The sequence below is a fragment of the Eretmochelys imbricata genome, chromosome 10 (assembly GCF_965152235.1).
Source record: "Eretmochelys imbricata isolate rEreImb1 chromosome 10, rEreImb1.hap1, whole genome shotgun sequence".
NCBI lineage: Eukaryota > Metazoa > Chordata > Testudines > Cheloniidae > Eretmochelys > Eretmochelys imbricata.
The window spans coordinates 58,207,003-58,222,558 of NC_135581.1; the positions used below are offsets into that span (position 1 = coordinate 58,207,003).

At 38.5% G+C, this 15,556-nt stretch overlaps 1 protein-coding gene across 10 annotated transcripts in view; it reads right to left on the reverse strand.

Moving 5' to 3' along the window:
• Nucleotides 1-15,556, reverse strand: part of MINDY2 (MINDY lysine 48 deubiquitinase 2) — a 114,073-nt gene that overhangs the window by 61,889 nt on the left and 36,628 nt on the right. For all 10 annotated transcript variants that reach the window (XM_077827991.1, XM_077827988.1, XM_077827986.1 and 7 more), the window contains exons 3-5: nt 15,455-15,519; nt 10,646-10,804; nt 8,156-8,258 (exon numbers count right to left, since the gene is read on the reverse strand). In XM_077827991.1, the coding sequence (XP_077684117.1) occupies nt 8,156-8,258; nt 10,646-10,804; nt 15,455-15,519 (327 nt within the window). The remainder of the gene's footprint in view (nt 1-8,155; nt 8,259-10,645; nt 10,805-15,454; nt 15,520-15,556) is intronic.

The following is a 15,556-nucleotide window of genomic DNA, read 5'->3' on the forward strand; positions in this document are numbered from 1 at the left end:
TCTAACGTTTGCATTGGAATCAGGGGTGGTTTCTCTCAGTTGATCAAGAGGGCTAGCTGGACAAACAGGACTACTACATAGCCTTAGTACAGTTTTTGGAAGCAGCAGAGCGATAGCCTTGCATGATTGGTCACAAAGTGCAAGCTGCCATGTGTCCCAGAAGCTTATTGTGTTTTGAGGTCTCCCCTGAATTGTTTGTACCAGACCTGATAAGATGACAAATGTGTCTAAGGGAACATAGGCTCTGGTTTCAATGAGTCCAAATATGCCCCTATAAACTGTATCATGTGTATAGGGATTAATGTGGATTTTTTTTTACATTCAACTACAGATCCAACTCGTGGAACAGAGCATGGGCCATCTGGGTGAAAGACAGCAGTGCTTTGTAGGAACGGCCCTTGAGTAGCTAGTCATCGAGGTACAAGAAGACTAGAATCGCTTCTTGTTGGAGTTAAGCAGCCACTACGGTCAGGGCTTTTGAGAACAATGTTTGGGCTGAGGAAAGGCTGAAAGGAAGCACTCAGTATTGGAAATTATCCTGGCCTAGAGTGAAGCATAGGTATTTCCTATGTGATGGGTGTATTGTTATATGGAAATAGACATCTTGTATGTCAAGAGCTGAAAATCAATCCTCTTTCTTTAGTGAGGCAATTATAGCTGCCAGAGTCAACATCCTGAATTTTTGAGACTTTACTACCTTGTTTAGAAGTCTTAGATGTAAGATCAATCTCCATCGTCCCTCGGCAGAAGGAAATACTTAGAGTAAAATCTCTTGCTCTTTGTGAGGAGGAGGAGGAACTGGTTCTATTGCTCCTAATCGAAGAAGATTTCACTTCTTGTCTCAATAAAAGCTAACGAGAGGGGCCCTGAAGGGGTACAGGGAAGAGGAATGAAAGTTAGAACAACATAAAATGGATGGTTTAACCTGATATTACCTCTATTACCCACTTGTCTGTAGTGATCTGCCTCCAACCATGGTGGAGGTAGGCAAGCTGGTCTCTAAATGAGGGAGGTGAGCTAATAGGCACAGCTGTAAATCCAGAGGCAGAGGTGGTTTTGAACCCTCAACCAACCCAAAACTATTGCTTCGTGCAACCCCCTCTCTGAAATCTGTCTTTGTGAGTGGTTCAGTGGATCTATGGGATCTGGAAAACTGAGTAGGATGTGATCTCTGGCCAGTCTGTGACCTACTAAACCTTTTCTTATATGTAGGTGTATATATGCCCTGAGATCACAAAGTAGCCCTGGAGTCCTTTAGGACTCATCCATGGCCTCCAAGAACAGTTTATGACTGTCAAGCGGAGATCTTCCACACTGTTCTGTACTTCTCTCAAAAACCCTGAAAGATGGAGCCATAATGCGCTCTCATAACCACTGCCATGGAGAAGGACCTAGCAGCAGTGTCCACAGCAGTTCTGGCCACCAACCAGCTCTCTGAGATGGATTAGAATTGCGCCCTATGTTCTTGGGGCAGACGTTCAACGAAAGCCACAAATTCATTATAATTCGGCCATCAGGGCCTGATAATTTGCAATCCTGAACTGAAGGAGTTGCTGATTAATAGGCCTTTCACCCAAAGGGATCCAGCATTTTCTGGTCTGTCTCATATGGGGGGAAAGGAGGGGGCGAAGAGAGAAGTGCTGCATCCCCCCTTTGTTTACCACATCCACCACCGGGGAGTTAGGCAGGGAATGGGAGAACAAAAAGAATCCCTAGAGGGAACATAAACACTTCTTATCCACCCCTTTACACATGGTTAGAATAGTGGCAAGTGTCCATCAGATCATCTTAGCTAGATCTAGGAGCACCTCATTGATTAGTAACACACCCTCAAGGAGTGTTGCTGACTACAAGATATTCAACCCTTTGTGCTGTGAATCCTTGACCTCCTCGAGAGAAATATGAAGGGTGTCAGCTACCCTCTTTATGAAGTCTTTATATTGCTGGAAATCATTGGCCCTGGATGGTAGTGGAGGCATAACTGCTTCATCCAGATGCAAGAATGAAACAGATGTTTGACGGGGGCCTGCTTATTCGCCCTAGCTGCCCGCTCCTCAAATGTCGCCTCCTAGGTGAGGGCTGGTTGGGGAGGAGAATGCTGTACAACTCTGCCCTCCCTGTGAGATTTTGCCAGACCACCGGTACATTGCTGTAGATAAGCAGCTCGGGGCCCCAGAATGGCCACTGTAGGGCCCATAGAGAAGTAGAAGTGGCATGCATGGTTTCACCACCCTTGATAAATTAGCCTTATCTTCTCTATGACTTTCAGAGAATGGGATCCTGAATGGATGTGTAGAGAACCATGAACAGAAATAGAGGATACTGACTGGAAGTCTCCTTCATCTGCCTCTATCTGATCCAAAGGGGGAGCACCTGCAGGAAACAGTGGAGAATCCTGCAGTACTAGAGGACAGTAGTCCAGAGATCAGGTTTCAGTACTAAGAGATACTCAGTACCCATCAGGAAGGGGGACTGTGGTTCATCCATTATTGAGAGGTCCTTAGTAGAGCTGAATTCCTCTGGTACTGAGTAGGGGGAGTAGTACCCCTGAGGTAGCTGAGACCATGGTCGCCAAAGCCACCGTGGACGTACCGAAGTAGACACCGATGGTGTCTGGTGCTGTTGCCTAAGGGTGCCGCATGCATGGGTACCGAAGGCTGGGCTGAACTCAACAGTGCCAGTCCCAACTCTCTAAGCTTCCCCTCCTTGGCGGTAGAGGTTACCAAGGCCCTATCAGAACCATGTCTTTCCTTTGTGCTCTGGGATTTTATGGCCACAGCGATACTGGAGGAGGAATCCTTCAACTCAGAGGGTAATAAGTAGAGATGTGAAGGCTTTGGAGACCTATATCTCACCAAGGACTTAGATCTTTTCAGAGCTGTCGCCTTAAGGTGAGAGTCCATGTTCCTCTTTTTGGAAACCTTCCCTAAAGGCTTCAAAAGGACTTTCTCAAGGGAAGCCTGCGGGGTGCTGGATCTGCCTGGAGACAGATGTATTAGTTCATTTACTAACCTGACTCAGAAGCTGATGGAATGCTCCCTTCAGCCATTTAACAGTCTGAGTTTAATTTCTGTATTTTTCCTTACCCTAGACTTGAGGGCCAGATAGAAGTTGCACTTCTGGGAGACATAGGACTCCCCCAGGCAACAGACACAGATTGGCAATCTCCCACTTCACTTCAGTAGTAATTCAGGTTTGTTTACTGTTTTTCCTGGAAGAGTCTGTGGATTGCTGGAGAACTAGTAATATTATGACACTGCAAATACCAAGAAAAAGAAACGTGAGGGGAAATAATTTTTATTCACACTATTTAAAATTGTCCACTTTATTAACATCTATTTAGATCAAATGCCTGCCTAACAAAAGAAAAGCTATCTAACCTTCCCGGGATCCCCGTTCACAATCTCCAGGTCTTGTGAAGAAGGCCTCGAACAAAAAAAGGACTTGGCATTTCTGATATTAGTAAGATATGAACTAAATAAAAAACCACGCATACACACAAACTTTTCAGGCTCTCTTTATGCATTATGAAGATGCACAAAAAAGTATGCAACCAGTTTTTTGTGCCTCCCTCACCTTTCAGATCAGCTTTAATAATGTACTTTACATGTACTTAAAGCAATTTTCAAAGTCTTAAATGTGGCCAATCAAAAATAATTTTTACCAACACTGTCAGGCATTTCACTACAAGAGACAGTTACCCACCTATTTCCAACAGTTTGGGCTATAAAGCTGTTCAATACAGATAGTAAATAAGGGAGAAGTAATGTGTTCCCTTATGAGCATACTGAAAATTCAATCATATTAGAGCCTTCATAAAAGGATTATTCCATTTAACATTCTTGCACTTACTATAGTTCAGGCTCCTTATAAGCAAACAAATACCTCAAGTTTTCAAAACAGTTAAATTTAACAGTTTTACAAGGTCACAGGATTTTTTAAAAAAAATAATCACCTTTTTGGATGTTTTTCCATACCTGGTCCCTGTCCAAAGATGAACTTTTCTGAAAACACCTACCAAAATCTTCAGTAATGTTTTGGTAAAGTAAGAATGAAAAAAATTTTTTTTTCCATTTTTCAAACATCTAGCTCCAAAACAGCTGAGCTTTGAAGACTTGCCCATTTTGTACAGCAGACAATGCCTTTGTTAGATTGACCAGTATATATCAGCACTGTAAATCTTATTTGTATTCTACTATTACCTTTATTCTTGTAAACAATTCTGTAATTCTCTTAAACAGCATCATGGTACAGGACTATTATAAAGCTCCCCAATCTGTTATTTGGAAGCCACTTCTAAATATGGACAAAATGAGTTTTAAAATTCCATGACTCTGTAGAAAACCTAAAATGGTTGTATTTAATAATATGGAAAATTACCACTTTCCCAATATTTCCAGTACCTCATAAACCATGTCATATTTATTCTAAATTTTGAGTTAAGCATTCATGTTGTGGTTCTGGATGGTGCCTGCCTATGCAGGGAAGATGGTAACTAGCTGAAAGGATTCCAGGTAGAGGTGGATAGCACAGGGGTGTTTCCTCCCACAAGGTAATGAGAGCTAAAGGTAGCCCCTTTATTATATTAAGATAAGAAGAATTTTATATTTGTTAAAACAAACTGGCTTATATAGTCATCAGTTTAGAGCAAATGCATGTATTAGTTTGCAACTTAAAAGTTTTAAGTGGGTCAAGACCATTATTTGGACCCTTATTTAGGCGTTTCTGAGTGCACTGCCTAAATCACTTTTGAATATGAAATTTAGGCTCATAAATCAATTAGGTGTTACAACACGAGGGCAGCAATGCCTAAATATCTTTAAAAATCTGAGGTTAAGTGTTTACCTAGTTGACCTAGAGGATATTTTTTCCAAGAACTATTATTTATATTTTCATTACAGTAGCACAGAGACCCCAACTGAGATTGGGGTACTATTGTACTAAACACTATACAAATACACAGCAGGAGACAGTTTATAATCTGAATAAAGATGACAAAGGGTTGAAGGAGTAACAGAGTTCATAGAGAAATGAAACTGACTTGCCTTAAACCACACAGCAGCCAAGTGGCAGAGCCAGGAATAAAACCTAAGTCTGCCACAATAGGACATTGGAACAGGATTTGAGAGAGTCTCCTGGTGCAACCTGGACTGTGAGACTGCTTAGCCCTCCAAACCTACTAGCCTGGGTTGCCTCTCACATTGTGAGGCTCATGTCAAACACAGAGGTTCTCAAACTGTGGTTCGTGGAACCTGGGCAGCTGCACACGAGAGAATGAAGGGCCATCCACCTAATTAGTGGAGCCGCGCAGGCGTGGCTCCACTAATTAGGTGCCTGGAGAAGATGCACATATAAGGTGAGGTGGTGGCCTTGGGGGGGTGTGGTAGGGGCCAGTGGGGTGAGAAGAAGGGGTGGAGGAAATTTGGGATGTGCAGGGCTGCGGCAGCCAGAGAAAAAGAGGTGACTTTCCCCAGCTCCAGGGCTGCAGCTGCCAGGGAGAGAAAGCCCTCCTTCCCAGCCTCAGCTCTGTGGCAGCTGCAGCACGGAGAAAAGGGGCACACCTATCACATTAGAAAGGTAAGTCTATCGATATTAAAATATGAGTTGTGTGCTTTTATTTGTAGAATAAACAATGTTGTTTATCATTTTTTTAATATAGTGCTTTTATCCAAAGCGCTTTACAATAGTTAGCTAACAGTACAAACCACATTTGGAAAGATTAAGTGGTCCTCCAAAATCCTTAGCAATTTTCAAGTGGTCCACAAAAAAAAAAAAGAAAAGAAAAGTTTGAGATCCACTGCTCTAACAGGTACTGCACTTACACAGGCATTCATAGGCAGGGACACACCCAACTGAGTTACATGAATGATCTCCCAGCCACTCATGAACCATCAATAGAGAGGGTCTCGCCAATCCCCCCCTCCCGCCCAGCTCCATATACCTGACCAGTGTAAGTTCATATTTAGTTCGCCTGTTCTTCATAGGAAAGTGGATATGTACCATCCTTTGTAATCGAAGCTGAGATTTCCCAAGCACTTCCACCAAAACACACTTTTAGGTAAAATGTAAAACAGATTTATTAACTACAGAAAGATAGATTTTAAGTGATTATAAGTGGCAGGCACAGAGATCAAAGTTGGTTATCTAAGAAATAAAATAGTTAGAATTTAAACTGCATTTCTAACAGACTAAACAAGATTTGAATCAAGCAGTGTCTCACCCTAACAGATGATACAAGCAGGTTACAGTTCCTCAATACACACAGACTGGACTACCTTCCAGCCTGAGACCCAACTTCCCCAGTTCAAAATCTTTGTCTTCCAGATGTGCTTTAGATGTTGAGATCTGGGGTGAGGGAAGAGAGGCCAAGTGATGTCACTGTCTCTCTTTTTATACTTTCTTCTAGCTGCTAGAAAGATCCTTGCTGTGCTGCAGGGATCCGTCAGTCCCCATTTGACAAGCAATAATCTCCACTGCTTTAAAGAGCCTTTGGGATAGGATTGTTTTCTTGAAGGGCTATTAACGCTGTCCGGGGCCTTCTTTGTTGTAACTGAAAGGCTGGCTGTGGGCGTTCCCAACCTCACAACATATTTCAGTAAACACATATAGCGATACTTAACTTCACATACAATGACAGTACATACCATCCAACAGCATATTAAATGTTGAACAGATCAAGACTTGTTAAATGATACCTCACAAGGTATACTTTGTACAACACACATCATAATCTCATGTTAGTAATGAATATGGGGGGGAGGTCTCAGGATGCTACTTTAAGGTAGAGAATGTCACACCTATCCTCTGTAACACACTGCCTCAGGTATAAAACCTTATGGAACTGAAGAGATTAGACAGTTTGCAAAAGTCACAAAGCCTTGTGAAACTAAACACTGGTCAGGCTTGTGCTATACCCCTTCTGATACTGACAAACAACATTTTCACAATGGTTTCTGTGGCATATTTAGAAACAGTATTGTAAAGACTACTAACTTCAAATTAAAAATGGAGTCCACCCATGAAATTTTGAATGGATCTACTTCTATTTAAATTTCAAAGTATTAAAGTAAGGCTATTTGTAGAAGAATCAGAATAAAGCTTGCACCAGTCCTGAATATTTCAAGAATAATCTTTAGCTCTTCAAACTCTCAAACTACTTACCTATACTTGCAATTGTATAGAAAACTGAATACGTGGTGATGCATACTTGTTTTCAGAGCACAATGGATTTAAACCTTGCAGTAACTGAAAAGTTGAATGAAAAATTTTAAGCTCCTGTGTTTTCTGTAGATCACCACTGATGACCCCCACTACCGATTAGAGACTCTGCCTCTCAGTGCAACAAACATAATGAGCCTCCAACTAATGATGGCTCCAAAAATTAATCCCTGCCTGAATCAACTATAGTCTATGGATCAAACTTTAGAACAAAAATAGATTGTATTTTTTTTGTGTGAAATACATGCTCACTCACACATGTGCAGTTTACACACGTGCATTTTTACTGACACTATTTTTCATATCCCTTCACCAGTAAAGGAAGGCTCCCTTATTACAGAGTCCAAATGCACAAACCACAGAAAGAACAGCTGATAGATTACAAGTCTCAATAACGTATAATAGCTTTTCTTTATGTTTCCAGTCTGAAATCTTGAGACCTACCATGCGTAGAAGTACTATATCTTTCTAATAGTGATTTTCCCCTCTCCAAATGATATAAAGTTTCCATGTCTAGACAAGATATGTTGAGACATAGCAGATCTGAAACCTGTCACTGACCCTGACTGAACGTTGCCCATGAGACCTCAAACTAATGAAATTCTGTAAGAAGAGAAAGATTTCTCCAGCTTTTTAAAATTTAAAAATAGCAGAGCTCAGAGGTTTGCAAAGCTTTGTAAATTCCAATCTCAGAGGGCAATCCCAGTGCAGATGGTTTAATGGGCAAAGATGCAGTTGAGATTTAGTGTGCATGATTAATGCAGTATATCACATGGATGTCACCACCACGGGACAGACTACATATACAGTAGAGCAATATACAAAATGTATAATTAAAAAAAGTTTAATAATTTTTAAAAATGTATAAATGGATACTGCACTTCATTAGTTCCAGTAATTAAAGAAGAAAAAAATTACAATGGCAGCATTCACCCACCTTCACTAACCAGCTCACTGTTGTCCGACTGTTTACAACAGATTATCTTCTCCACCAATTGATTGTAACTACAATTACCAACTGCCTTCACAATGTCAGCAATCTGGAAAAACAAATAATTCATTTATCTTTATGAAGAACAGAAAATCCATTGTTTGCTCCTGTGTGCCTACTGGAAGTGTTCATAACAAGATAAAATATATCAAAAATGAATTGTCCACAAGAGGTTTTAGTCTTTTGGGTATACCACACTAAGGTCAATACAAAGCCCTGGTTTGAAAAGCCTTAACCCAAGGATGTTGCACACATTTTGTGGAGTGTGCAAAATTCCATTTTAATTATGGAGTATGAGCTAGGGTTTCAGTTTAATACTACCCACTGCCCTCAATACAGAGTTATATCAGTGGGCGATCTACATAAAAAGATCGGGGTAGAATCAGTCTTTTAATCAATACCTCAACTTTCAGTTATTTATTATTTTTTCAGTTGTGTTATTGGCACATTCAGCTTCACTTAGTGGGGAATAGGCTGGGTTTTTTTTTTTATAAAAAACAAATTTTTTCCCACTTCCTTTCTTATTCCCTTTTTTCTGTATCATGCCTTCATACTTTCCAGACCCATTCTTGTAGGCAGCCTGCAAACTCAGGCTGCATTAGTTGTACTTGGTACACATCTGGAAGATTCTCTGCAACTATGAGAGTTACAAACTTTATTTTTTAAATGTGAAAACTTAGACTCTGCAGAATCAATGTGTCATGTGGGTCACATAAAAATCAATCAATACATGCCTACTTAAGCCACATTTCTTTATTCCTTTTTAGGATACACTATAATGTGCTGCAAATCACTTACATGTATGTTCCAGAGGATCCCAAAGAAAAGTTAAAAAATGAGATGGCTTCATCTAGTAGTTTTTTTGTTTTTGTTTTTTTTTAAGTACTCAAACATTTAGCATACAAAAAAATAATGCATTCCTATTTTAGGAAGGCTATTACAAAGTTTTCACAATTTAAAAAAGTATATGTCTGCCACAGTTGTCTCCGGAAGCTCATATAAGTCTTGATCTATACAAAATCAAGTTAACTAATGTCATCTAGATTGAAAATGTAGATGTGATCTGTTAGAGAAATACCTGTGGGAACAGTTAGCTTTTTACATTAAAGAAGTAATGTAAAAAGCTAAGGAAATTCTGGATCTGTTACATCAGCATGGGAAATGATTTCCAGAATTAAGGTCCCTCCATTAAGACATCCTCCCGACCAAATCTCAAGATACTCAAATCTTGAAACTATAGCATGAGCATGTCAGCTGATTTAAACCATATTGGAAGATCACAGAGTCAGATGCTCAAGTAGCTGAGACAAAACTTGGTAAATACCCACTTAAAATCTAAGTTCTTCAGACCAAGGATCACTTTTTCATGAGTTTCTAAATCAGCAGGGCTTCAGTCATAGCTGGTGCCACAAAAGACTAACCTAATAATAAATAACTATTAATATCAGTAAGAAAGGCTTGATTTGCACCTGGAAGCAAACAGGAAACCAGAAAAGTTTTGGAACACCAATATGTGTTTCTCCCTTGGCCAAAACTACAACAACTATTGTTTCTCCTGTTCTCCAACATTGTCACCCATAGAGTGCACAAAGGTCTGAACTATAGATGTAGGGAGCACATCAGAGAGAGACGGGTTGCTGTCTGTAGTGCTAAAATGAGATGAAAACATTTTCTGGCCAAGAAAATTGCCAGGTGAAACAAAAAACACAACTAGAAAAGAGCTTAGATAATTACAAGACAGAGTTACAAATCATTAGGAACACATCAATCATACAGAGAGGCTATTCTAGCCGTATAACTCCCCAGCCAAACAGTATCACCTTCTTTTCTTAAGTGGATGGCGCCTCAGCCAGCCCATCTTAAGAATAAGTGATATAATTTTGTTTAAGATAAAAATTTCATTTTTTCAACTTGGTTTTAATACACTCAGTTCTTGAAACAGAAGCTGCTAAAAGCAGGTAGGAATTTCAGGAAGGAGGAAAGTCACATCACGTTCACTAACTTCTTAGTGTCCAAACTCTTATATGAGCAAACAAGGTAAGAAATGAATACCACTCCTGGAAAGGGCAAAAACAAACTCAGTACTTCCCTAGACCAGCAGTGCTATTTTGCACTGATGCAGGACTTGAAATAGACTTGTCTAAAATCTAGAACTTTATAATATTCAATCATTGCAAAGTTATAGTCCCTTAAAATGAACAGTATGATTTCACACCACACTTCAAGGTGAAATTTTAATCTTTCAGGGTGCAGACTCAGAAGAAAACATGATCAGCTCACTGTAACTCCTGTCTACACAACAACAAGAGAGACTAGGAGCCTTAGGTTAAAATTAAACAAGAATCTGAAAATTCTGATGTGCCATACACATCAGTAAAATGTAAAATAGTTCAGACAGGACATAGATAACTCATCATCTAAGCTAATTTTGCTTACCTGAGGATCCACTAACCATCCATGGTACAAAGGGATATCAAGAAGGTCAAATACTATGCATTCAGGTGTGTATTCAAAAACTCGTACACCAGTGAACTTCACGTTCACATCCAGACCTGTCTGTAGCTTATGTAGGATAGCCATTGCATCACTCATGTTCTGACAACAAAAAGAAAAATACAGATGAACCAAATGGATGGCACTAGAGCATTTTCTACACTTGGTAGCTACTCTTGTAAGTTAATAATTCATCTGATTCAGTGTTTTATATACAACTTGCAAAAGGGCACATTAGGTAAACAATGGATTCAATACATTTTCTCAGTTACACCAGTATCACAACTTAAGATATATCTTCAAATACAAGAAAATATAAATTCATTTACAAATTTTATTTAACAAATAATCTACATGTACTAAACAGCACAATTTAAGTTCATTAAACCTATTTATATATATTGAGGTAGTATGTCAGAGGTCCCAGTCCCACATACAAGCTGTATAACAAAGACAGCTCCTGGCCTTAAGACTTAAAGTAAAGAGTTTATTTTTAAATAAGATCAGTTTTCCTACTTTCCAGCCCTGACTTCAATTTATTGATTTGAAGGATGGGAAAGTAGCAATGCACAGAAGAGTCTGGAATAGCATTTGAGGCATAAGTTTATTATAATGCCCACATCAGCAATGGCTGAAGACTCTGGTTCCATGTTACACAAAGAAAAGGAGCTGTATTATGAAACTCGAATGGCATTCTTAGAAATACAATACCTCACCGGAGCACTATGAAATATTTGCTGAGAAAATAGATGAAACAACTAGGTTGCCATAAGAAGGATTGTGTTTGCTCCTCCACAAAGTGAGCACTAATAAGATTAGAAAATACTGGATAAATATGACAATTTATATATTTACAAGGCAATTTGGCATGGAAGTGAAAATATACCTACACTAGCCTCTTTACAGATGTAAAGGAACATACCAAAAAAAAAAAAATTGTATGACAATTACATGGTAAACCCATCCAGTTGGGTAAGGGGAGGCCAAAGAGTAAATGGGTAGCTAATTTTCTTCAACCTTATTCCAGTACACTGTGTCTACCACTATACAATATTTTTCCAATAACTTCTAAACCACAAGACTTATTGTAACCACTGATAATTTAGCACTCACTTGGACACATGAAGCATTATATGTCAGCTACACCAATCAAAGTTTATAACACAAAATAAATCATTTTAGATAATTTTGAAAGACTATGCTCCATGTCAATTTCATTTTCCACAATACCACTCAATTTGCACAGCGAATATAAGGTGTATGTGTAAATCCTCCAAAACCAAATAAGGAGATCCAGTAATAAAAAGTAAAATAATTCCATTTCAAAATTCTAATCATTTACTCCCAATGAAATCCCACCCCCTCTTCTTTAAGAATTTTATGCACAGGGAATAAGCTATGAACACACGTAGATGGAGCTAGAAAAATTCACTCACCGGAAGCAAGTAGGAAGCTTTTCCTGCTACTTGGGGGCATATGTTAGCAGTTTCTACAAAAATTAAGCTTTTAATTTAAAAAACAAAAACTATTTTTCTGTTCTTTATGGTTCTAGAGTAAATATTCCAAAATGTAAACCAACTAAGCATTGTCTTCCCAAATCTGAGGTCAGTTCCAATGCCTTTGCACAGCATTACCAAGCACCAGCAGAGTGTTTAGACTCGGGTCTGTTTCACTGCTTCTATTCAGAACATGTGGGAAGCAATGAAACTCCAGAATTGTATCAAATTTACACTGTTGCTGTAGCAAAAGCAATTCAACATAGCACCAGAAGCAGGCGCTTCACAGAGGAGACAGACTCAAAAAGTGGAGACTAAAGGTAGATGAAGGACCACACTTCTTCACACTACCCAGCACCGAAGAGGCTCTAGGTGAGAAGTCAAACAGTGGAGATCTGACCCACTCTATTCCCTCACCCCATAGTAGCCAGGAAGCTGAGGAGAGGAGTGGAGTACAGTAACTAAAGCTTCTCTCCTTCGCAGCAGCCAGGAAGCTCTGGGATGGGTAGGAAAGACAAACATTGCCTTACCAGATCATTGGTCAATCTAATCTTGTATCCTATCTCCAACAGTGGCCAATACCAGCTGCTTCAGAGGAACATGCAAGAAAAACTGCAGTAAACAGTTTTACGGTAAACAGTAAACAGTTTTACAGTAAACAGGAATATCCTATTCATAGGGAAGTTTCTTCCACTGTAATCTAGATGTTTTCATTATCAATATAAACATGAATGTCAACCTTTTTCTGAACTCTGCAAAACTCTTGATCTCATTGGTATCTTGTGGCAGTCAGTTCCACAAGCTAACTGCGTGTTTTATGAAAAACTGTTTCCTTATTAGTCTGAAATGTGTTGCTAATTGATTCATTAAAAGGTCCACTTTTCCTTATATTAGGTTGGGTACTTCTGTTCCACTTTTCTCCTATCTTCTCTATATACTGTTCATTATTTTGTGTATCATGTTCTTTTTACTGGAACATACCAGCACAGATCCCCTTCATCTTTTCTATCTCACACTGACTAGTAGGTGCATCTTGTAAATTTAGCAAGGTCTGTAATAAGAAATATTTCTGCATGATCTCAATGTTTTGTCCTAATCGCTTAAGGCAATACAAGTGATTAAAATCATGTTCTAAGATTTTAAAGTTTCAGTTCCTTGAGAAGAAGCAATTTAACAATCAAATACCAACTGTAGCAACACAAAGGTTCGTCATTTTTGTGCATTGTAGCAAGGTCTGCATGGCACATTAGTGTGCCTCTTCTTGAGAAGTTAGGAACCTCTCCCTGAAAAGTCAGGAGCAATAATCAGTTTCCTTAGTTTTAGATTTCTTAATGTATTTTCCCAAACACTTTTACTCTAAGGGATTTCTTTTCAAGATCTGAAGTAAAGTTTGTGAATGATGCTGCATTAACAGCACTAGACACTGAAGTCCCTGACTGATCTAATCTTTGTAGCTTGCCCGATTTGTAGAAATGCAATCTCTAGTGCACTGCCATGCATTTTTTCTGACTAATATGTCAATACAGGAATAAAGACCCTAAATGTCAACTTATGCCTTAGCTTGTGAAAGCCCTTTGTCTCAAAATTGTGACTTCAGTTATATCTGTGTAATGCTCAGTTTATTAGTGGGGATGATGTATGAACCAAGGAACATCCACCTTGATTTTAGATACCAGGTTGAAATTGCGAAGTCATGTTCCTAGACATTTGCCTTTCAAACACCCACAAGTGGCTCAAGACACCTTTTAAAGAAAAACTGCTTACATCAGTCACAGTTAGCACTTACATAGGAGCTCGCATACAAGCTTTCATGATGTCACTTTGCCTTTTTAGTACAGTAGTTAAAATGGAGCAAGAAAATCCATTTCCAGTTGAAAACAGATACAAAGTTAGGTATACATTTATAACAAGTAACCTATAAGATTAAAATAAACAAAATATAAAAGAAAAAAATATTTCTTTCCATTCCTCTCCCATTTAATCTACTTTGTGGTCAGATTCACTGTTTTATTGATGGTACACATCTTTCTCCAGATCCTACAAGAAGATGTTTACCAGTATCACAAGCATCATCAAATCTCAAAGTGAAAATGAAGAGACATCAGACAAAAGTTTGTTCTGAAACAAAAGTGAGGAACGAGCTGAGCATCCTGGCTGGTGTTGCTATCAGTCACTTCTTAAACATCAACAGGAAGCACAAAAAGTTGCACATTTTAAAAAAGGACTTAAAAAATTCAGAATGCATTATTGGTGCTATATCATAGAGTACATTTTCAAAAGCTTCATGCAGAGCACGTCCTTTTAATTTGGCTACGTATAATGATTTTTGGTTTTAGTAAGAAAATTACTATTTGCACATACCCCAATTGCCTCTACAGGGTGGTTTTTAAAAAATTAATATTTATAGTAACTAATCCCAAAAGGCTCCCAAAGCTCTTTTCAAACATATACATAGTATCACCCACCTCTGAAACTAAATGCGGCAATCACTCTATACCAGTAGTAACCACAACAGGTTTGTTATTAAAAATACATACATGGTAGACACACCTTTACCTCAGTTATATTTAAAAATGAAATAAGTATATCAACTACTATATCCTCAATTGAAGTTAAAAGAAATAGCTATAAAACACTTCAGAGAATTCTTAAGACTCTCTGTACTACTTCTGTGATCTGGTTACAGCAGCATCTACAGATAAATTTTAAGTGATTAAATTTTCTATTCCTATCTGAATAGGGTATGCTAATCTGAAAAGCATGGTTTTCCGCGATCACAGATTTCTCAGAATAAGTACCTACCATCAGTACTCCAGGGACATCTGAACTGAAATATGAACTACTTTAAAATAAGTACAATGGAGTCTGTCACTATATTTGCTGCAGATAAAGGAACTCATTTTGCCATGGCGGATATAACAGCATGCAAAGATATTTTATTTTCTTTGCTAGAAGAGAGGCAGAGACTTAGAAATCAGATTGAACACTAAGCCCAAAGCCAATCTGTTACTATAAACAAGAAAAAAAGGTTGTATTTTTTCAAGAAAGTGATTCGTATAGCAATAACTAATCTTCTCTACTTTAGGATAGATACTGTAAAACTAAGTTTGATACTGAATAAATAAGAACAAAGGCTCTATTTTCCATACATTGGTGAATTTTACAAATCTCAACAGAAGTAATTTTTTTGGGGAAAAAAGCTTTAGCTCATTACTGAAAAACAAAAAATTGCTTTTTTAGAAACTCTGTTTCTTACCTGCTCGTAATTTAGACGTTGAATTTCAGAAATCTCTTTTGGTTTTGCATCAAGAATATAGTCTCCTTAAAAAAAAAAGTTTTCAAGTTATAGTTTATTCTA